General features: G+C 45.8%; 1 protein-coding gene across 1 annotated transcript in view; it reads left to right on the forward strand.

Moving 5' to 3' along the window:
• The window catches only part of RETREG1 (reticulophagy regulator 1), a 127,146-nt gene that overhangs the window by 19,553 nt on the left and 84,688 nt on the right, over positions 1-22,905 (forward strand). Inside the window, exons 2-3 of the mRNA XM_082724129.1 lie at positions 12,635-12,741; positions 18,265-18,295. Coding sequence (XP_082580255.1) covers positions 12,635-12,741; positions 18,265-18,295 — 138 coding nt within the window. The remainder of the gene's footprint in view (positions 1-12,634; positions 12,742-18,264; positions 18,296-22,905) is intronic.

The raw sequence follows: 22,905 nt of genomic DNA on the forward strand, positions 1-22,905 counted from the left end.
ACAATAGGCTAGTAGGGTCTGATCAAGATTCATTTGCCTCAAAAGGGATTGGTTGGAACCAGGGAGGCAGAGCCCGGCAGGGCTTCCTGTGAGGCCTGGGAGGAGAGGGGACAAGGGACGTGCTGGAGCACGAGGCTAACTTACAGAGCAGAACCAAGGCAGGTGGGGGCCACAGGGAGGCGTGGGGTTGAAGTCCCACTGTTTGCGCCCTTGAGTTTTTGGAGTCAAGGAGATGGAGAAATAAAAGGACCAATTGCACCTGTGGTAATGTCATCAGTCGTAGAACTGCAGAGTGCCTCGATTCCTTCTGGGACTGTGGACAGGCTCAGGTACATTGGGGTGGGTTCTTGAATGGAATGTGGACATGAGCTGATGAGTGGTTGACCATAACTGAATGGACATTTGGTTTTTTTTAAAAAAAGTTATGTATGTATGTATGTATGTATGTAACCTTTATACCCATCATGGGGTTCAAGCTCATGACCCCAAGATCAAGAGTCCTATGTTCTTCCATCTGAGCCAGCCAGGCACCGCTGAATGGAAATTTAAAAAGCAGGAGCTGAAATGATGATTGTTCTTTCATCTCTGCTTTCTGGAACCTTCTGGAGCTTTAGATCAGTTGATTAAAGTGAGACACCAAGGGGCTTTACAAGTAGCTTGTAATAGAATTTGTGAACACGAGTCAGTAAGACCCAATTCCTTCACTTCTGGGCTGCATGGTTTTGCACACATTACTCCAGCCTCCTCTACTTACGAATATATAGCCGTGTATCTTACTTCATCGGGTTGTTGAGAAACATAAAACAATATGCAGAGGTGAAAATATCCAGCACAGATAGGTTCCCGTTACGTATCAGTTCATTTCTTAGGTGCGCCCAGAAAGGTTCACTGAATTCGTTAGTGTGTGACCCACTCACTTAAGAGCTATTCTTAGAAGCATCTTCGGCACCTACGTGCCCTATACTTATACCCAGCATCTGCATTTATTTTTCTAAGGAGGAGGAAGCCCCAGACTTCAGTGTGAGATTTGGATCAGTATGCAGACAGCCTCTATGTTTAGAGTTTGTGGATTCCGGAGTGTTTGAATGGGAAACACCTCCAGAGATCTTCCCTTCTTCCCTTTTAACCCTCCAGTGCTACATTGCAGTGCATAACTTTGGTCGGATCTCTCTTTTCTTCTTCTAGCTCCTTCCCGTGGCTGAATCTGGTAGTTAGTATGTAGCTTGCTGGTAACTCAGCTGGAGTGGGCGGCACAGACTGACTCACCCACCGTGCTTCTGGGGTAGGTGCAAGGCAAGATGCCTTGGCGGGTATTATACACTAGGTGGAGCTAAAGAGCCCATTGCACATCCCCTCCTTCCCCTACACCCCGCCCCCCACCCCCACCCTAGGGATGCTCCTTGTTTGATTTGCTCATGGCTTTTTTCATAATCCCAAAGCCAGAGGAGAGCAGGCCTGATTTCACTTTGCCTTGACCTCACATGAATTTGGTTCCTCTCCAGCCGTGCCTTTGGCTTCTCCCATTCCCTGGGCTCAAGAACACAAACTCCCTGCTGCTCCACGCCACTGCCCTCGTGTTTCATCACCAGGCCTTGCTGACCGGAGCACATTCCTTGAATTCGTGGGATTATCACCGCCCTTTTCTACTAGAGGCAGCCTAGCTCCCTCCTCCACTGCCTGTGCTCCTCTGATGGCCGTGAACCAACATTTCCCTGCCTATGGGTGCCTTCCAGAATGTCTCATCTCCCCGTAGAAAGTCTCTCATGTCTTTTTTTTTTTTTTCCCTTCATTTTTCTCTGGCTTCTAATTCACTTTTTTGGCCATCACAACTAAAGAAATACTTCTCTAGGAGAAAAGGCTTCTGAGTTTTATTTAGTCTTTGATTTGTCATTGATGGAGTCATTACTTCACTTCATGATTACTCTCTTTCTTTCCAAATTATTTAAAACTATATATTTTATTGACTTTGAAGAAACATATCTCCCTCTCCCCAGCATACACGCATGTTTCAACTGATCTGAAGTGGAGATGTATTTTCATCTGACCATTCTGAGAACCATGATTATTTGCCAGCTTTTTCTTTTTCTCTTAATGATGCATACTTTAAGGTCCTAAAGCATCTTCAGACATTGTTTTTCCATGATCTGTATCAAAGGCCAGGAAAAATGAAAGCCAAGTTTCGTTGAGATTCAGAATCTTTGTAATGTTAGGGAAGACGGTTACCAGCATTGCCTCACTCTGGAGAAGAGGACAGAGTTATCTTCCAGCAAGATGGAATGATCTGGACTTTGAATAATGTTGGATAAATCATGCCTCATGAGGCCCTTCTTGGATGATTTGAGCTACAATAATATTGCATAAAGCCAACATACATAAAGGACTCTCTCTAGGCGAAGTCTATGGTTATATATAATTCAGTAAAGGAAAACAGAACTAGCCTTTTGGATCTCTAGCTCAAAAGAGTTTTGAAGCAAATATTACTACAGATTAATTCCCACCTTGTAACCTTGGAGAGTTCCAGTGCTTTTGTCCCTAGATTTCCTTTCCTTGAAGACCAAAAATTTGCATTTTTGCTGTCGACATCATTCGTTTCCTAAGACAAAATGGGTTATGCTGTGCCTGGAAGCGAGGGTTAGAGTTTCACATGAGGGACACACTGAACATTATCCTTTTTGTTCATAACCAGAGAAGTGTTTTTTAGAGCCTTATTTGTTTTAGAGAGGAGAGGACAAAGGGCAAGGGAGAGAGAATCTCCAGCGAGCTCCCCACTGAGCCCAGAGCCCTGGGCGGGGTTCAGTCTCGTGACCCCAGGTCAGTCCTGAGCTGAAACCGCGAGTCGGACACATAACCAGTCTCACCACCCAGGTGGCCCCAGAGCCAGGGAAGACTTGTGTTTGTTTTGTGAGTTTTCCTTTTATTTGCTTTATGACCAATTTAGCTCGTTGAGCCTTTTAATTTGGCCTTGAACACTCATCATGAAGAAATGGAAAATTCAGTTAGCTTTTTCTTGTCAAATGGATACACAACTAGTAAAACAAATTTTTTTTTTTTTTTAAGAGATTTGTAGTTAGCCACGGGTACTGCCCACAGAAGGTAGCTCTGATACTTTTGCCTCCTTTCCCATCACGCTGTCCACAGAGCCCAGGGCCTGTCCTGCCGTCTACCAGCATGGCCGCCGTGCTGGGATTTCCTCCCCTGCCGAGGCTGAGTGGGGTCCTGCGTGCGTGGGGGCTGCTTGCAGGCCATAAAGGGACGAGGGAAAGCGGTGTTCTGGAACGATCCATGCAGAAAGCTAAAATGATGGGCTTCCTGAGAGTCTCAGAGAGCACGACCGTCACCTGGCAAAGAGCAGTGAGTGTGCACTAACTGGACGGCAGTCCAAGCCCATCATTTGATAGGAAATATTCTATTTAAAAATTGCAGGCATAATTTAGAGATCCCACAGCCTCTTCAGCTTTTTTTTTTTTTTTTAACCAGTAGACCCTTACAGTCTTCTAGGCTTTCTCCGGATCTCTAGCTATTACCTTTCCATGCTCCTTGATCTTTGAACATATGGACTGACTCTTATTTCTGAGCTGACCCAGATAGCCAAGTAGAGACCAGTCCTACGAGTAGAACTAGTAAACCACCCCAAGGCCAAGTGGGCTGTGGCAATAGGTTATTTGATAATCAGGTGAAAATTTAAAATAATGTTGCCAAATCAGAGAATAAAAGGCAGAAAGTATAGGAAAAATTAGAAAACAGTAAGAAAAATGCACGTAGCAAGAAAACCGCATGGAGAAATAATGTAGGCAACCAAAAAATGAATCAGAGGTGATGCTGTGTGAGCCTGGCCGCCAGTCCTGCATGGGTGCTGACAGTCACAAGCTGAACGTGAGTAACAGGGCCGTGTGGGCTTCTGTAAAGCTGTCATCACACTGAGGTGTAGGAATCGGGTATAGTTTGCTAAAGGAAAAATGCACTTTACCTTTCCACAACAGCTAAATCATATAATACGTCTTTATGAAACAAATGGGGTATGAGGCGCCTGGGTAGCTTAATTGGTTAAGCATCTGCCTTTGGCCAAGGTCATGGTCCTGGGGTCCTAAGCCCACATCGGGTCCCTGCGTCTCCCTCTCCCCCTGCCTGCCACTCCCCTTGCTGGTGCCCCCTCTCTGTCAAATAAATAAATAAAATCTTTTAAAAAACCGAATGGGGAGGCGCCTGGGTGGCTCAGGGGTTAAAGCCTCTGCCTTCGGCTCAGGTCATGATCTCAGGGTCCTGGCATAGGGCCCTGCATCGGACTTCCTGCTCAGCAGGGAGCCTGCTCCTCCCCCTTCTCCGCCTGCCTCTCTGCCTCCTTGTGATCTTTATCTGTCAAATAAATAAATAAAATCTTAAAAAAAAAAAACCAAAAAACCGAATGGGATTATTATCATATCAATACAATTGTATATATTTATAATATTTACATATATAAATTTATATTTATATTTTACAGTATTTATAATATTTATATATATACACATACATATGTATACATATATAGTATGGAGTTGTCATTCGCAATGTTTACTTATGATAAGTCTATGTTTATTGTGGTTGTCATATATAATGTTTGCTTGCCTTGGTTTCCAAAATCCAGAATATCCCTTATCAGATAGAAATTATATCCAATGTCAGCTGAAAGAAATACCTGCATCAGGCATGATATTTTAATTTTAATAAGATTAGGGTTTTTTTTCCTGTTTATTAGATATAAAAAAGCCCATCCATCTATAGAAAGATGTTTCTGATAGCCAGAGACTTAGAGATCAGTTGTGATTTCTCTATTCTGGGATCCACAGATGTCCTCACAGGTCCCGAGGCTAATTTGGATAAAGGCAAGTGTTGGTAGCCTTTTTTATTGAATTAAAATTATTTTAAGGAGAACAAAGCCTTTATTGGTCAGCTTTGGGGACCCCCCCCCAAGATATGGTTAAATGGGCGAGTGGCCCATACGGTCACACAGAGCGTGGTGTCAGAAGGCCCCACACGTGGGGAATGCTGCCTTGCAGTTCTGTATTCTTTGGTCTTTGATTGTGTATTTTGTAAGTGACGTCCAAACGGAGAGGGGAACAAGCGTTGGGGGTGTGCAGCTTCAGCCCGTGGTGAGGGTCCTCAGCATCCTCTGCTGCCACTTGTCGTCCACCCTGCCCAGCCTCTCCCCCTTCCCCACCTGCTCTGCAGAACTGCCCAGGGAAGTGGACAGGTTGTATCAGTAGGGTGAGGCTTGTGTTCCACTGGGACCATCTGCCCCTCATGGGGAGGCCCGAGCACAAGTGTGAGGAGGGTCCTCATCAGACATGCACTCCACAGCCTCAGGATAAGGTGGTCACTGCCCTTGCTCCAGCTGGGAATGCCACAGTCCATTCGGGGTGACCAGTCAGGGGCACTGCACCCACCCTAGATCCAGGTCCCAAATATGCCCTGGAGTGGAGGTTGAAATATCTTGGGGACCCAGTTTTCATGGATTGGGTTTACGGACTGGTGGGAAGGGGTTGTTGACTTCTCCATGCCCAGCCTTTTCACCTTGCACTGGACCTGGAAAATGATATACCCTCTGAGTAAGGGTGATGTATATCCTCAGACCTCCCACTTCAAAGTCTGGACTCTGTTACTCTGCTTCTCATGATTTCTTGGACATCCTGCATTTTGACCACAACCCGTCTCTTAATTCTTATCCCAGAACACTCAGAAATCCTCTGATCACCCTGATCTACACCTTAAAACTCCACCACGGGAGATGTGGTGACCACGTATGAATTCTGGGAATGGGCAGAGCAGTGGGGTCACCCTGGGGCTCGGATTGAGCTGTGCCCCGTGATACTCTTTGGCAGGTTCTCGTGGTCTTTAGTGCCGCAAGAGAACCATTTCATACCTCAAGGTAATTCTCAGCATCAGTCAAGCAGATCGACACTTACCAACACTTAGGCTTTAGGAATGCGTCAGGTTTCAGCAGCGTGTTTAAGAAAATCTATAATTATGTCTTTGGGGAAAAGATAGAGTAATGTGGACGACAATGTAGGAGCGGACTGCTCTTTCATATTCATAAAGTACTGATTGATAAATCTAGGTCCCTTGGGGAGCAGTCGCTAACAGAGAGTGACAGGACACCACTCATTGGTATCTTGAATCAGTAGAGTGGATGAGGACCAGTGACCGGCAGGTAGCAGACATGTGTGAGCTCTGAAGCTGGACAAGAGAACAAATGGCATGGATGATGCCGTTACGGTCCGTAGGTTTGAATGAAGGGCTGTGTCAAACAAGAACAAGTCTAATAGGACATGCTTGGAGTCAGACGTTGCATCTGAAAAACAGAATCCATGGAGGTTTTAACTGCCTGTAAACCCAAAATAAGCTGGCATGCTGATGGACTTGTTCAAAACAAACAAACAACAACAAAAAACAAAAACAAAAAAAAGCTTGTTCCCAAAGAACTGAAAACTTGTGACCACAATAGCAATTTAATCACTATTGCCAAAAGTAGGAAGCAACCAAGATGTCCTTCAGTAGGTGAATGAATCAACAGTGGTCCATCAAACAACAGAATATCATTCAGTAATAAAAAGAAATGAACTGGGGTGCGTGGGTGGCTCCCAGTGGGTTAAGTATCTGCCTTTGGCTCAGGTCATGATCGTGGGGTTCTGGGTACGAGCCCTTCGTGGAGCTCCCTGCTCAGTGTGGAGTCTGCTTTTCCCTCTCCCTCAGCCCCTTCCCCTGCTTGTGCTCGCTTGCTCGCTCTCTTTCTCTCAAATAAATACATAAAATCTTAAAAAAAAAAAAAAAAGAAAGGAAAGAAAATTTGTACCAAAGGACTCAGGATCCTGCCAAAACAAGCTCCCACCAGCCAAGACGGCAACACTTGAGGGTCAGAAGGGATCACAATGCCATGTGCTGAAGTTCGTCAAATATGTTCATAATAAGACTGAAGAAAGGAAGGAAGAAAACCAACTTAGTTACCTTTAAAGGACACTAAGGCACTGCTCATTATCTTGACTGCTGGCAAATAGAATCGAGTATTAATCCTACCCCTCTCGTGACGTCCATATCTCAGGGTACCAAACATCAACAGGGGAAGTTCCTCTTTATAGATCTTTAAAGATCTCCCCTCTGTTTAGCTCTGATCCAGCTAATACCTGAAGCAGGAATGAAGGGTGCTCACACTTGTGTGTCTCCTGAGGAACGGAGAGTCAGGTAGTCCTCAGGGGCTGCTGATGTCACAGAAAGAGATGCCAGACACCCAGACGGTATGTGTCACCTGACAGAAATGCACGCCACCGCCTATCATGTACTTGGAACTTTGAACCTAAATCCGGCCAAGTCCCTAGATCTACCTACCGGTTTTTATAGTCTGCTCCAGGCACGGAGGAAAATGTTAAACTAAAGCACAGGATTCCATGACAGATTCTCAGCCTCTGGAAAATTTTACTGAACAAATGAGTCTGTTTCTTCCACAAAGAACTTCAAGGAAGAGAGAGAGAGAGAGAGCAGGAGCCCTATAAATTCCAGGAAGCTCAAAACTCACAGCATCAACTTCAGTGTATGACTCCTTCCCATCTTGTTTTGGTCCACGTGTGTATGTGCACGTGTGTGTATAGAAGGTGACTGGGTAAATACGCAGCTGTTGGAATATCTGATGGTATTAAGGAATTAGAACAATTTTTTAAAGAAAGATAGTGTTTTTATTGCTAGGCTAAAAAGTTCTTATAGGGAAGATATGTGGCCATATTTGTAAATTTTAATTGCCAATAAATATTGCAATATTTTTAAAGGTTTTATTTATTTATTTGACAGATCACAAGTAGACAGAGAAGCAGGCAGAGAGGGGGAAGCAGGCTCCCTGCTAAGCAGAGAACCTGATGCGGGACTTGATCCGAGGATGCTGAGATCATGACCTGAGCCCAAGGCAGAGGCCTAACCCACTGAGCTACCCAGGTGCCCCTAAATATTGCAATATTGCAGTAATTATATGATATTTGCGATTTGCTTCAAGTAATCTTGGGCACTGGGGATGGCAGGGAGTACTCTATGGGCATGTACAATGGGGCCATGGATGCAAAATTGTTGCGACTTCTTTATTATACTTTGGTCTCTCTTGACCCGCTTGAAATTTACCAAAGTAACACTTTCAAGAGATAACTGCAACAACCCAAGCTTTCCCAAATATTGGGCTATTCCTGGAAAATGAATAAATTAAACTCATGTGTTTCTAAGATTTTCATTTCAAATCACAAGTCTGTACAGCCACGTACTTTAAATTGGAACCATGAGATGAACCATCTTAAACAGTATAAATAATTAAAATACCAAATATGCATAGGTTTTTTTGGGTATGAATGATACTATTAGGAATTTGTTTCGCAGATAATTCTGTACTTCAGTCTTGGAGTCGAGAATGTTCACCGACCAGGGTGACAATCATGGGATTCCATACAGCTTCAGCATTCCTTCCCCAGAATTTGTTGGGATCGCCTTTGCACCTGACCGAGGATGTGTGTATGTGTGTGTGTGTGTGTGTGTGTGTTGGTAAATGAAGTTTATTGGAACACAACCAAACCCATTCTTTTATCTTTAAAAAAATTTTTTTTTATTAACATATAATGAATTATTTGTTCCATGGGTACAGGTCTATGAATCATCAGGCTTACACATTTCACAGCACTCACCATAGCACATACCCTCCCCAGTGTCCATCACCCAACCACCCTATCGCCCCCTCCCCAGCAACCCTCAGTTTGTTTCCTGAGATTAAGAGTCTCTTATGGTTTGTCTCCCTCCCCAGTGCCATGTTGTTTCATTTTCCCCTCCCTGCCCCCCCATAACCCCCTTCCCTTCCTCTCAAATTCCTCATATCAGGGAGATCATATGATAATTTTCTTTTTCTGACTGACTTATTTTGCTTAGCATAATACCCTCTAGTTCATCCATGTCACTCTGAATGGCAAGACGTCATTTCTTTTGATGGCTGCATAGTATTCCATTGTGTGTGTGTGTGTGTGTGTATCACATCTTCTTTATCCATTCTTCTGTTGATGGACATCAACAGGCTCTTTCCATAGTTTAGTTTGGCTATTGTGGACATTGATGCTATAACCATTTGGGTGCACGGGCCCCTTTGGATCACTACATTTGTATCTTTAGGGTAAATACTCAGTAGTGTGATTTCTGGGTCATAGGGTAGCTCTGTTTTCAGCTGTTTTCCAGAGTGGTTGCACCAGCTTGCATTACCACCACTTTTATCTAATATGATGCTGCTTTCACATGGTGACAGTTGACAGTCGTGACAGACCATAGGACCGATGAAGCTGAAAAACTGTTCTATCTGGCCCTTTGGGGACATGTGCTGACTGGTTGCAAAGTTTTATTCTTTCTCTTTCACCTCAGTGTTTTTGGAGATAGATATACAAGTTTCCTTTCTTCCAGATGGTTTACAAATGATCAAAGCATCATTGATTAAACAGCCCAGTCTATATGATTGAGGATTCTTAATGACCAATGGACACTTAGCCAAAATGCCTCCGGACCCTTGCCCTGGACCCCTAACTTGAGTTGCTATGACAGTCAATGCCCTCCAAGTAGAGTCTTTCAGCAGTCAGGGCTGAGGGTTAAAATCTTGCCATTTTTCTATTTGTAGAAGTTCATAACTTCCACTAAGAAAATAACTAATGACCTTCACTGCTTGGGTTGGTTTTGCATTTCTTTATTTTTTTAAAGACATTTAACTGGTTTCCTGGCTGCGTGGAGATCTTTAAACTTGAGAGAACTTTCCTAAGGCTTTGCCTGACTCTGCAAAGCAGGTTATTCTAAAAACCATACTAACTGAACATCTATAGATATTTTCTGATGCAGTGAGTGGAACTGTGAATCACAACTCATTTATGAACCTTGAATCATCTTAGAATTATAGTCGGCATTTAGAAATATAATAGAATTGACTGGAAAACATCAGAAGGCATTACAAATGATAAAGGTAATATTATTTGGGGGCGCCTGCTGGCTCAGTTGGTAAGAGTGTGCAACTCTTGACTGCAGGACTGTGAGTTCAAGCCCCACGTTGAGTATAGAGATTACTTTAAAAATCTTTAAAAAGGGGTAAATTGAGGTGCTTGGGGTGGCACAGCTTGTTAAGCATTCAACTTTTGGTTTCAGCTCTGGTCATGATATTGGGATTGTGAGATCAAGCCGTGAATTGGATGCCATGTGGAACCCAAAGTCTGCTTGAGATTCTCTCTCCCCCTCTCCTTCTGCCCCTGCTCTTTCTGTGTCTGAAAAAAAAAAAAGATAAATATTATTTTTGAAACTTTGGTTTCATTTGTATGCATTTGTATGCATGAATTTCTGACTGTGGGTCACCATCAAAAATTTTGAAAACTACCGGGTCAGTGTCAGTTGGGGAGAACTGAGCGAGCCTGGCACCCAAGGACAACAGCAAGCAGTGATCATAGCCTGATAGGAGGAGGTGAGCAAGAAGAAAACAAATACCACAAAACACCCTTGGTTAATACAAACCTATATGAGCTCAAAGAATAGAGCCAGTAGCAGTCCTGGAGCAGAAGACAAATTATTATTAATAAAAAGTGTAGATGTTGACATTAGGGGTTTTCTGGTGTGTCTGCTCCTTCCCTCTGTACTTCTTGTTCACTGTTTATTTCCTTTTGGTAGCTCAGTGCCTGGCCCAATGTAGACACTTTCCAAAGAAATATTTATTGAATGTAAATACTAAAAATTAGACTACCTGTTTCAGAGGATCTGGGGGGAGGAACGTGGAGTCTGGGAATTTGCATTTTAACAAGCTTTCCAGGCAGCAGCCTGTGGCTGTGGCAGACCAGGATTGAAGAAACATGGGCTTATTCTACCTGCATTTTCCTGACCCAGGTCACACACCGCTAATATTAGAACCAGAGCTGGACCTGGCTTACCACCAGTGTCTCCCATGGACCACTTCTCACCAAACATATCACACAACCTTCTAATAGATCCTGACCTCCCTGCTTCCATCACTGCCCACCTCGTCCTCTCAGTTGCCTTCTGGCGTTTTTCTTAATCACCCGTCATTCCATTTTCCTACCCTATACCTTTGGCTTTCTCTCTATTGCTGGTGACATTGAGACCAAACGCCCTAGCATATCATTCATGGCCTGCCACAGTGTGCTCCTGGCCTGTCCCCTCCATACCTTCTCTTTCTGCCAGTCTCCCAAATCTCTCCTTGACCCACCTGACCTCCTCCTGCTGGCGCACCCCAGAGCGCTCTGCGTGCCCCAGGCACACCTTCCCCTTCTCTGACACTGATCTTCTATACATGTTGTATTCTCCACCTGGAACAGCCTCTGTTTTCCTCCGAATTACATCCATCCTGCCAGGCCAAGTTCAAGGGCCATGTCCATAAAATCTTCCCCCATTAGTGAGTGAATGATTCCCCCTTTTTTTGCTTCTCTTTGTTCTTTGCTCATGTTTTATTAGAGAACCTAAGACTCATTGTCTTGGATTTTGTTAGCTTGGCAGGTGTTCCTCTCTGATGAGGAAATAAGTTCCTGGAAATCAGGATTCTTTGTAGTATGTGTTTTTCTCTATAAAGCTTACAGTGCCTTGCAGCTAGTTTTAAATGACAAACATGTTAAGTCAGTGTTTCTGTGATTATATCAAAATTAATATTAATGGGCAGTTTGACCAATTAACCTGTATAGAACAGGCTTCACCTCTGCATCAAGCCTCAGAGCTTGTGACTGAGTAGCCGTTCCGTTTCTTTATTGGCCCAATTATAAAAATGTTGCTGCCATGTTTGTGTGCTGTTCTTAATAAAGAATTCTTTGTTTCCCTCTGGGGCCAGATAGACCAATAGTGATTTTAAGGAAGAGGCAAGCACCTTGAATCCTTAATTGCTGCTTTTGAGAGCCTGGAGGAAGAGGGTAGTCCTTAAATAAACGAATGTGGCATAAAGCAGAGCAGAGAGGACGGCCAGTGTGGGGCATCTGCAGTAGCTTCTCCGCATGTCGGAAAACCCTGCAGCTCTGCCTTTCTGGTGCCTCATGATTCGGTTGCAAGTCAGTTCCGTCCTCCATCTGCTAGCAGAGTGATGGCTGGGCCACACCCCGCGGAGCAAATCCTCTGCCCAAATTAGAGGTTAGAGCAGAAAGCCTAACACAAAAGCCGACGTGGCTCAAGCACTTTTTGTTTTGCTGACTTAGATGCCCGTGAGATCACTTTGATGTGGTCTCATTGGAGTGATTCTGAAAACTGAAATTGGGATTGTTGTTTCTATGGTGAAACTACACCTAATTGTTTTTTTTTTCTTCTTCATTTGAGAGAGGGTGTGTGAAGGAGAATGGGAGAGTCATTGTAGGGGCAGGGGAGACGCAGCCTCCCCGCCGTGTGGGGAGCCTGACCAGGAGGGAGAGTGGTAGTGGGGCATGGGGCAAGTGTGAGGGGAGGTGGGGGGGGCGTTGGGTGGCCAGATGTGCAGGGATGATCCCAGGAGCCTGGCATCAGGATCCCAGCCGAAGGCAGATGCAAAACTGACTGAGCCACCCAGGCACCCCTGAAGTAAACCTAATTTTTAAAAAAGGATAAAAATCCTCCAGTTGAACTAATAATTTGTCTGTTTTTGCTATTATAGGTTCCTTGCACTGACGCCATGGAGAGTGTATCACCTGATTTCTGTCATGATTCTTGGGCGTGTTATTATGCAAATAATAAAGGATATGGTTTTGTCTAGAGCTAGAGGTAAGAAAACTGAGAATTCATTTTGACAGGCTGTAATTTTCTGGACCCTGAGTGTCTGATCTTTGTGTAGGCATGTTAACCAGGTAGTTTTAAAAGGGAACAAAGTAACAGGTTATGTAGGCACTGACTTTGATATTATTGTTTAATGAATATTCATTTATTTGGTAAATATTTATTGCTTATTAATTACTTACCTGATGTTGTCCCTAGTCATGGCTACTGCTCCTGGGCAAAAAGGCTTGTGTGTGCTAGTTTCTCTGGCTCTAAGCGCTCCTTAAATATCATTTTGATATGTGAGTATCATATCTGGCGGCAGCGAGGCTAACGGTGAAATCTTTATTACAACCCACACGACGAAACTTGGACCACTGGAAGATGGAGCATTTATGTATAAACTTTCTCTGCCTCAGTGAAGAAAGAACAATTCAGGGCCTACTAGTTGGGGCTCAGCCAGTAGAGGTATGAATCTTGATCTCAGGGTCATGAGTTCAAGCCCAATGTTGGGGGTAGAGATGACTTAAAAACAAAAACCAAAGAACAAGTAATAGTTATGTACATTTTAACAAATGAGTTCACAGTGATGAAAAATGAACTAATGTTCAACATTGTTTAGAAGTGAGAAATTGAATAACTTTTGAAATCTGCTTCAGGTGTTTTCTGAGTAATTTGTATTAGAAATCAGAGTCAAGCTTTTCTGCACTTGGAGAGGCCTCTTCTACCAACGTCTGAGTCAGTTTTCATGGATGAGCAAAATGGCCTCCTTGGAATATTTGAGCCTTAAGAACCTAAATGTGATAAGATCGATTCGATCAAAAACAGGGAAGAGGAGGAGGTTACAGTGAGACATTTGATTTCATTAAGTGTAACCTCCACACGGCCCACAGGGGTCTTCCCCAAGTTCTTACCCTGGCAGGGATCCCGGGGCCTGTCCCGCGGGAGGTACCTTGTTCTCCCTAAGGCCAACCCTGAGGCCACAGACAGAAGCTGTGACTGACTTACCGCCCTCATGTTCTACAGCGAGCTTGAGCTCTGGTTTATCTTTTTTTTTTTTTTTTTTTTAAAGATTTTATTTATTTATTTGACAGAGAGAAATCACAAGTAGTCGGAGAGGCAGGCAGAGAGAGAGAGAGGGAAGCAGGCTCCCTGCTGAGCAGAGAGCCCGATGCGGGACTCGATCCCAGGACCCCAAGACCATGACCTGAGCTGAAGGCAGTGGCTTAACCCACTGAGCCACCCAGGCGCCCTCTGGTTTATCTTTTAAGTCTTTACAGTTCTTAGAGCAAACCGTGTGCAAACAATTTTTAAGAAAGATGGTTTTACATTGCTGCGTCTCAAGGTTTGAAGGAAATTTCTTCATGCCAGTGATTTGGGAAGGTGACCAAAAAACTTGTTAATTTGAAGAATTGATGTGAGGAAGTCAATCTCCTGAAAAGGGGCAGCACGAAACGGGAGGTTTGGTTAGGAGACCTCCCACCGCGGCGCTTGTGTGCAGTGACTGCTTCTCAGGAGTCTCTCGATGACGATCGTGCTCTTGGACGCGCTGTTCCCTCTGTCTCCTCCCCTGCCCCACCATTTTCTGTTTCAGAGAACGGTCACCCAGCTCCCTAACTTTTATTTTTAAGATCTATTTATTTGAGAGAAAGAGAGTCAGAGAGCGAATGCAAGTGGGTTGTGAGGGAGGCAGAGGGAGAGGGAAAATCCTCAAGTAGCCTCCCCACTGAGCGGGGATCCCAATGAGGGGCTCGATCCCAGAACCCTGAGATCATGACTTGAGCCAAAATCAAGTCAGATGCTTAACGGACTGAGCCACCCCGGCGCCCCACCCACTCCCTTACTCTTAACTCTCTCGGGCACCCGCCCTGCGATTTTCTGTTCACCCCAGATGTAGTAAGGCTGCCTGGAGGAGGAGCCTCTCATGCCGTGGGGTTTTGCCCGGAGCCAGTCCAATCCCTGCGTGGCGCCCTGGTTCCATCCTAATGGATAGAGGAGAGCCCATTGTTCTCCACTAGACTTCGTAATGTCTTCCTCCTCCGGGGCCTTCCTCAGGGGAATCCCAGAATAAAAGGACGGCTTAAAAATTCTGCCAGCAGCCGTTGCCGATGAGCCTCTTTGTGGTGCCCGGGCTGCATCAAACTGGGTCCCCTCCGGGCGCACGTTGCCAGGAGCAGGCAAGCATGGAAGGCGAGGACAGAGCTGGAAAACCTTGCAGTTGCTCTGTTCTCGCTCCTGGCTACGCACGCAGAGTTCGTTCTCAGCCTTGCCTCGTTGGCTTGATGTTCTTGGGAACATGGGATGTCCACGTTCCTAAAGGGCAGGACCCCTCTGTTTATAAAGGTTCAGTCCTTTACCGGACTAAGGCGGGAGAGTTAGGAGAGCACGAGCCTGAAGGGTCTAGCCTGGAGCTCATTCAGGCCACTTCCCAGCCGCAGAGGGCACCTGTCGTGGCTGTGTCAGTGTCCTGGGGCTACAGTAACAAATCCTCATCAGCGTGTGGCTCAGAACAACGGAAGTCTCGTTTCTCGCTCTTCTGGAGGCCCGTCGTGCAGAATCAGTAGCGTGGGGCCAAAACCAAGCCGCTGGCAGGGCTGCGTCCCTTCCTGAGGCTCTGGGGAAGCTTGCCTTGCCTCTCCCAGCCTCGGGTGGTCACAGCCCGTCAGTCCACTCCCTGCCGCGGCGCTCACGGCCCCCTCCTCTCCCGTCCTCACCACACCTGCCTCCGCCTCCCTCTTGCAGGGACACTTGTGATCGCATTTGGGGCCCACCTGCACGACCCAGGACAGTCACCCCATCTCCTGATCCTTGACTCAATCCCACATGTACCTCCCTTTTCCCATAGAAAATAGGATTTTGCAGGGTTCCGGGCAGAAAGGCCCACAGTCAGTCAGTCACCTTATCCCGTGAAGTGGCAGAGACCGACACCCCACAACCACACAGTTGTGTGAGGGCCTCCCTAGAGCAAGGAACAGAAGCAGCTCGGGCGCTGTGACTGTCCGTGTGGTTCAGCGCTGGTGCAGAGCCTGAACAACGGGGGTGATGCAGGTTTGCGCACTCCTCGGGCATTCTGTGTGGGGCGCCTTTCTGTGCCAGCCCACCTCAATGCAGAGCTTCTGGTGCCTTCTGGACCCACCCCCGGCCTCCCTGGCCCAGGGAGTGCTCGTGCCCCATCCTGCAGGGCCGTCCTGTGGCCCAGGCTGAGCTTTCCATCAGGGTTTTAAAGGGGTGGCCTTGCTCTGAGGACAGCATTGCTCCTGCCCCAAGAGACCAGGAGAACGGGGACTTGGGGCTGTGCTTTCCGAGCGCCCCCCAGCCTGGGGCCGAATGGACAGGGGGTTCCCAGGCCCCCTTCGGTGGAGTCGTTGCAGGCAAAGGCCCATTTGAGCCCCACACGGAGCTGGCCAGAGCCGCGTCTGCGGACTTGCCAGCCCAGAGCCCCGCTGTGCAGAATCCCAGGACCTCGAGATCACAACCTGAGCCGAAGGCAGGCACTTCACCGACCGAGCCCCCGAGGCCCCCCCCGCATCGTTATCTTTAATGCCATCTTAGATGCTCCCTAGGACATAGGTGAGCCCAAGAGTGGCGATCCTTTCAGGTGCATTAGTCTTTGTGGAACCTACCAGAAGCAGCGTGAGCGGCCTCCAGCTTCGGTGGCTTCCTGGTGCCTGCCTTGGGGGCTCGCTTCCTCTTCCTTCACGCCCTGGGGAACTTCTCTGCAGCCCTAGGCTGGTCCTCAATCGCCTCCCCCTTCTCTGTCATTACAGAAGAGCAGAACTTCCACCCCTGGCTGCCTTGAATATCCTATTCCAGCACCACCCTGTGCGGCGGGAGGAGGGCTCAGCGGGTCCCCACGCGGCCACCTGTGGAGCGTTTCCCCCTCCGTCTCTTCATCCCCTCCTCCCGGGAAACCTGCACTGCCCGGTTAAGCCTTGTCCTGCCAGCCCCTTGCTCCCCGGGAGCCGGCTCGCAGCTTTCAGGGCAAATGCTGTCCGGCTCAGCCTCTTCCCCCTGCGCTGCCCCCCAGTCCCGCACGGCCTCATCCTGCTCTGTGCTCTGTGACTGCGGTGCTCCTGTCCTTGCCGTTGTCAATGTCCTTGTCCCCTTAGCCAGCAACCATACCCCTTTTCCTCACTTTTAATGACAGACGGAACCAGCAAACATCCCACAGTGTTATCTGCTTTCTCACTCTTGGAGCCAGTGTTAGCTGAGAAATGCCCTATGAGGGGTGGGTTGTTCATGCTTGGCTTTATCCCACTCCCCAACGTCAGCTCGAGGCCTCACGGGAGTTCAGAATTTCTTGGATTCTTTTGAATTGATTAGTGCTTTGACATGTCATCTAACCCCAAATATATACCATGTAACCCCAAAAGCTTATAGGGATCATAAAAAAATCAGACTTTTAAAAAGGTGTGGTAGAGGAACAGGATTCTAATATGGTGACTGTAACTGAGCGACAGATTCACCCCCGGGCTTACCGGCAGCCAAGGCAAAAAGGGAAGCTAGACCAACCGAATAATTCTTCTAATAGTCTGATGAGAGAATGCAAACAATTTTGAGAAACACTTTTTTTTTTCCTGGGATCAACTTTAGGAATTTATTGCATAGATCTTTGATAGGGGATGCTGTAGAACAAAACGGATACCATCGTTGGCATTCATTTCGTGGGAAAATGCGGAAACCACCTCGAGGCCATTTCTAAAACGGCACCTCATTAAGGCAGGTAGCAGGGGCTGTAATACTAAGATACAGCGCGATGAAAAAAGCAAGCCAGTCAAGAAAGCAGATGCTTTATCTAAGTATACATTTTTTTCTCTTGATTTCATTTGAGCCTAGATATAAGCTCAAAATCCCTAAAGAATGAATAGATAAAAATCTCCTTTCTCAAGTAGCAGCTGCCTTAGTTCTTTTGTCTGTACCGTTTTAAAGCCCACCTGAAATGCTGCCTTGGTTATTGGTACTTCCCCGAGCAGCCTGATTTTCTCTCTTCCCTGAACTCTCATGGTTTGGGCTTGTGCCCCAGTTCACAAGGACTTGAGAGTTTGCCAGGACTGCCCTACTGAACAGTCGAGTCCCCGAAGCAGGACCAGGGGTGATGTAGGGCCCTGTCTCTCATAGCACCTGTCTGAGTGTTTTGCATGTAACAGGATCTCAAATATTCATGAACTAATCACTGCATTATCTGTAGTGCCAAAGTATCCACTGGACGGTCTGATAATTCCTAGCGTTTAAATAGCTCTGCATTTTTTTTTTTTTTTTTTAGATTTTATTTATTTGAGAGAGAGGGTGTGTGTGTGTGCACAAACACACACTGGGGGAGAGGCAGAAGGAAAGGGAAAGGAGCCATGTGGGACTCGATCCCGGGACCCTGGGACCATGACCTGAGGTGAGGGCAGGCATTTCACCCACTGAGCCACCCAGGAGCCCCTAAGCATTTCATGTTAAATAGCTCGGAATATTTCTAAGTTGAGAAATGCCTCAAGAGAAAAACGCCTCCGTTAATGTCTTGCTTTTGGCCTGTCCTTGTTACAGGTGCCCAGTTGTGGAGAAGCCTCAGCGAAAGGTAAGGAACTTGGTTGTTTGTTTGTTTGGTTTGGTTTGGTTTTCCAATGTTATCGCCTAAGAGTAAGGTAGGTGACTGAGCTTCCAAGATGTCCAATGGATTCAAATCCATCAATTAGTTCTCTCCTTTAGAATTGGCATTATGTTTTAGAACAGTTGAGATTTTCAGAAAAATCGAGAAGAGAGGACAGAATTTCCATATACAAGGACTACAATCCTTACCTTCTCTTCACGTAGTAATGTTACATTACCACCATACGTCGTCATCCTTAATGAGCCCATCATCAATATTTTCTTATTAGCTAAAATCCACGCTATGTACAGATGTCCCTAGTTTTCGCCAGATGTCCTTTTTTGGTTCCAGGATCCCCACCCAGCATTCCACAGTGCATTTCATAGACATACCTTCTCGGGCTCCTCAGAGTTTTCTTATTTTTGTTGACCTTGACAGTTTGGAGGAGTACTAGTCAGATATACTGTAGGGTGTCCCTTTATGAGAATCCGGTGTGCGGTTATGGGTTTGGGTAGAGTGCGTTGTCATCAAGGGTACTTCCCATTGATGCGATTTATCACTTATGGTGTTCACCTTGACCACCGGGCCAGAGTGATGTTTGTCAGGTTTCACCAAGTTGGTTATTTTAAGCAGGGGAATCTGCTTGGCAAATCAAATTAAGACCAGAAGGCTGTGGATAAGTACAGGATCAGAAAAGTTAAAAATAGAGCTACCCTATGACCCAACGGTTGCACTACTGGGTATTTACCCCAAAGATACAGATGTGGTGAAAAGAAGGGCCATGTGCACCCCAATGTTCATAGCAGCAGTGGCCACAATCACCAGACTGTGGAGGGAGCTGAGATGCCCTTCAACAGACCAATGGATAAAGAAGATCTGGTCCATATATACAATGAAGTATTATGCCTCCATCAGAAAGGACGAATACCCAACTTTTGTATCAACAGGAATGGGACTGGAGGAGATTATGCTGAGTGAAATAAGTCCAACAGGGAAAGACAAATAGCATATAGTTTCACTTCTATGTGGAGCATAAGGAATAGCATGGAGGACTTTAGGAGAAGGGAGGGGAAAATGAAGAGGGGGATCAGAATGGGAAATGAACCATGGGAGACTGTGGATTCCGGGAATCAAACTGGGGGTTTCAGAGGGAGCGGGGTGGGGGGACGGATGAGCCCGGTGGTGGGTATTAAGGATGGCACGGATTACATGGAGCACTGGGTGTTATATGCTAACAGTGGGTTATGGAACACAATATCAATAACTAATGATGTACTGTATGGTGACTGATGTAACATAATAATAATAATAATAATAATAAAAGAACAGAATCGGAGAGAATGATTTGAAATTGGCTAACGATGATGCCCGTGTGGCACGTAGGCCCCTCTAGGCACAAACCACCCCTGGCTGGCCTTGCTGGAAGTATGGGGCTTGGGTTCATGTCCTGCCCACCGCAGACACACCAGATCTCCTTCGGTGTGCGTCTAAGCTTCCTGGGCAAGTGAAGAAATTGAGCTTGCTCCTTAATTTTGGTTAGAGGGATGATACAATCCAGGGATCTAGTATAATTTCAAGGGAATTTTAAAAGGCACTTTGTGATTTACTGGTACTTATTTTGGCTGGTGAAGGTAGCAACTGCCTGCTTTTTCCAGAGCCCTTGCTGTCCAAGCCCTTCTAACACAAGTTGCCTGTTTAGAAGCTATTTGAGTGTTTGATAATCATTTGGAAAAAATAAAATAGTGAGCAGGACCTAGCAGCTCACTTTGCCAACCCTGGGTTTGGTCAGGGAGTGAGTAGCTCTGTATAATAAGGCTCTTTTAAGATGTGTAATATTTCACCACTTTGGTAAAGTGCTCATGTGCCTCTGGAGAAGGCATTATAAAGGAAATAACCTTTTTAATTTTTCTTTAAGACGTATTTATCTCAGTGAGAGAGAGGGGCAAAGAGCGAGCACAAGATGGGGTGGGGGAGGGGCAGAAGGAGAGGGAGAGAAAAACTCAAGCAGACTCCCACTGAGCAAGGAGCCTAGTGCAGGGTTCAGTTTCACAACCCTAAGATTATGACCTGAGCCCAAACCAAGAGTCGGTTACATAACCAACTGCGCCACACAGGTGCCCTGGAAATAACCTGTCATTTTAAGGGAGGGTCTCATTCACTTCACAATTACCTAGATATGTATTCAGGTTCATCCTGGTCCCTGTCCCATAGCTGATGGTCTCGCCAAGTTCATTTCACTCTTGGCCTCGGTTCTTCTCATCCGCTGAGGAGGTGAGAGAGAGTATCATTTTAAATATACCCTCCAGCCCTCTAAAGTCTGTAATGCAATTCAAGGTATTAGTGTGTTTGAGATATTGTGATTCATAATAAGAATATAGATGTGGCCTTTGTCCCCAAGTTTCAGAGTCACTAAAACTTTTGCAGTTTCCTAATTGTTGTGAGAAAGGAGTCTTTTTTATGTTAACGAGGTGGCCTTTCTACTGCACCAAGGACTGGGGTTGGCTGTCAGGGGAACCCACCTTGTGGTTGGAGGGTTGGAACTTTCAGTCCTGCTCCCGTTCTCTGGGGAAGGGATAGGGGCTGGAGGTGAATCGATCACCAATGGCCAATAATTTAATCGATCGTGCCTGTGGAATGAAGCCTCCATAAAAACCCAAAAGGACAGAGTCTGGAGAGCTTCCAGGTGGGTAGACACGCAATCTGTGTGGGAGCAGCACGCTGAGGGAGGGCATGGAAACTCCCCACTGTGTCCCTTTACCATGCTCTATGCTTCTCTTCTTGCTGGATGTTTCTGAGTTAGCTCTTTTGTAACAAACCTGTAATCTAGTAAGTACAATGTTTGAGTTCTGGGAGCTGCTGGAGCCAATGAATGGAACACAAGGGAGGAGATTATTGGAACCTCCGATCCGTAGCAGGTTGGTCAGAAGCACGGCTGACAGCCGGGTTGCACTTGTCATCTGAAGTGGGGGAGGGGACAGTCTTATGTGCCAGAAACTTAACCTGGGGGCTCTGACACTACCTTCGTCCAGGCAGATAATGTCAAAATCAAGTTGAGTTGTAGAATGCTCAGCTGGTGACCTAGAAGGGCTAGGTGGTGTAGAGAAAGTCCCCCTCCTGCCCACCGCCGCCCCACCCCGCCCCACCCCGCCCCATGTCGGAATTGGGATCAGAATTTCTAACTAGTGATTAGCCGTGGGATCAAAGAATCATTCCCATTTCTTTCCTTTAATTGTCTTGTTACATTTTTGTTTGACCAGTGACTCTTTAAAAGGTATTTAATCTGCAGTAGAAAGGATACTTTTTGGTATTCTCTCACTGCTTTTTTTTCCCCCAGATTTAAAAAAAAAAATTCTAGCTAGTTAACATTTAGTGTGATATTGGTTTCAGGAGTAGAATGTAGTGATTTTTCACTTGCGTATAAGTGCTCATCAAAACCAGTGCCCTAGAGACCCATCACCCATCTAGCCCATCCCCCACCCACCTCCCTTAACTCCATAGTTAGGAGTCTCTTATGGTTTGCCTCCCTCTTTCTTTTTTTTAATCCCCCTTCCCATGTTCATCTATTTTGTTCCTTAAATCCCACATTTGCATGAAATCAGGATACCTGTCTTTCTCTGATTGCCTTATTTCACTTAACATAATCCTCTCTGGCTCCATTCATGTCACCACCAATGGTAAGTTTTCATTCTTTCTGATGGCTGAGTTCCTGCAGTTTCTCCTGCATAATTGTATTCTGTCCTCTCTACATCACAGAGTTGTGAAATTACAATATTTATTCCTCTAATTTCTTTGATTCGGTGTGTTGCTTATGGTGATTCTTGGTGTCTGGTACTGAGCAGTGCTTGTGTTTTCCATATTAAAAAATTCAAAACCACTTTATTTGAAGGACAAAATACAGTGCTGTAGGAGAGGATCTTCTGAGGCAGAAAGGTCCTCTTTTGCTCATGTGAGCGTTATGGGATTCGGGTCTTTCCGCTTACATGGCTGGTTTGCCCTGTCTCAATCTCAGAACGAGCCAGGCCTTCTCTCGGTGGGGCTTTAATTGCCTAATTTAAAGATCATTACGTTCACTGTAAAAAGGTGAAGCAAATAATGGACCATTCTGTCTTCGTAATGCCTTGTAAAGCTTTTAAATTAAAAAGGAGCTCCTTGCCAAGGGAACCCTTGTGCGCTGTTGGTGGGAATGTAAATTGGTGTAGCCACTATGCAAAACGGGATGGAGGTTGCTAAAAACTTAAAAATAGAATTGCCCCATGATCCAGCAATCCCTCTGCTGGGTATGCAGCTGAAGGAAAGGACATCACGGCCCCAAACAGATGCTTGCCCCAGATGTCCTGCAGAATTATTCACAACAGCCAAGACATGGAAAGAGCTGAAGTGTCTGAAGGTTGGACAAATGGATATATAGGTATTTCCCTCAACATTTAGCGTGAAGACGGTGCTGTACATTATGTGTGTAATTTCTCCGGGCATTTAAAGGCTATTCGCAAAGTTCACATGGGCTTTACTGGTAAATAACAATAAAACCAGCATCTAATTTCTGATGTCGTCAGTAATACAATTGGGTAATTTTTTAAAAAAGATTTTATTTATTTATT

This window comes from Mustela nivalis (assembly GCF_964662115.1).
Source record: "Mustela nivalis genome assembly, chromosome: 3".
NCBI classification, from domain to species: Eukaryota; Metazoa; Chordata; class Mammalia; order Carnivora; family Mustelidae; genus Mustela; species Mustela nivalis.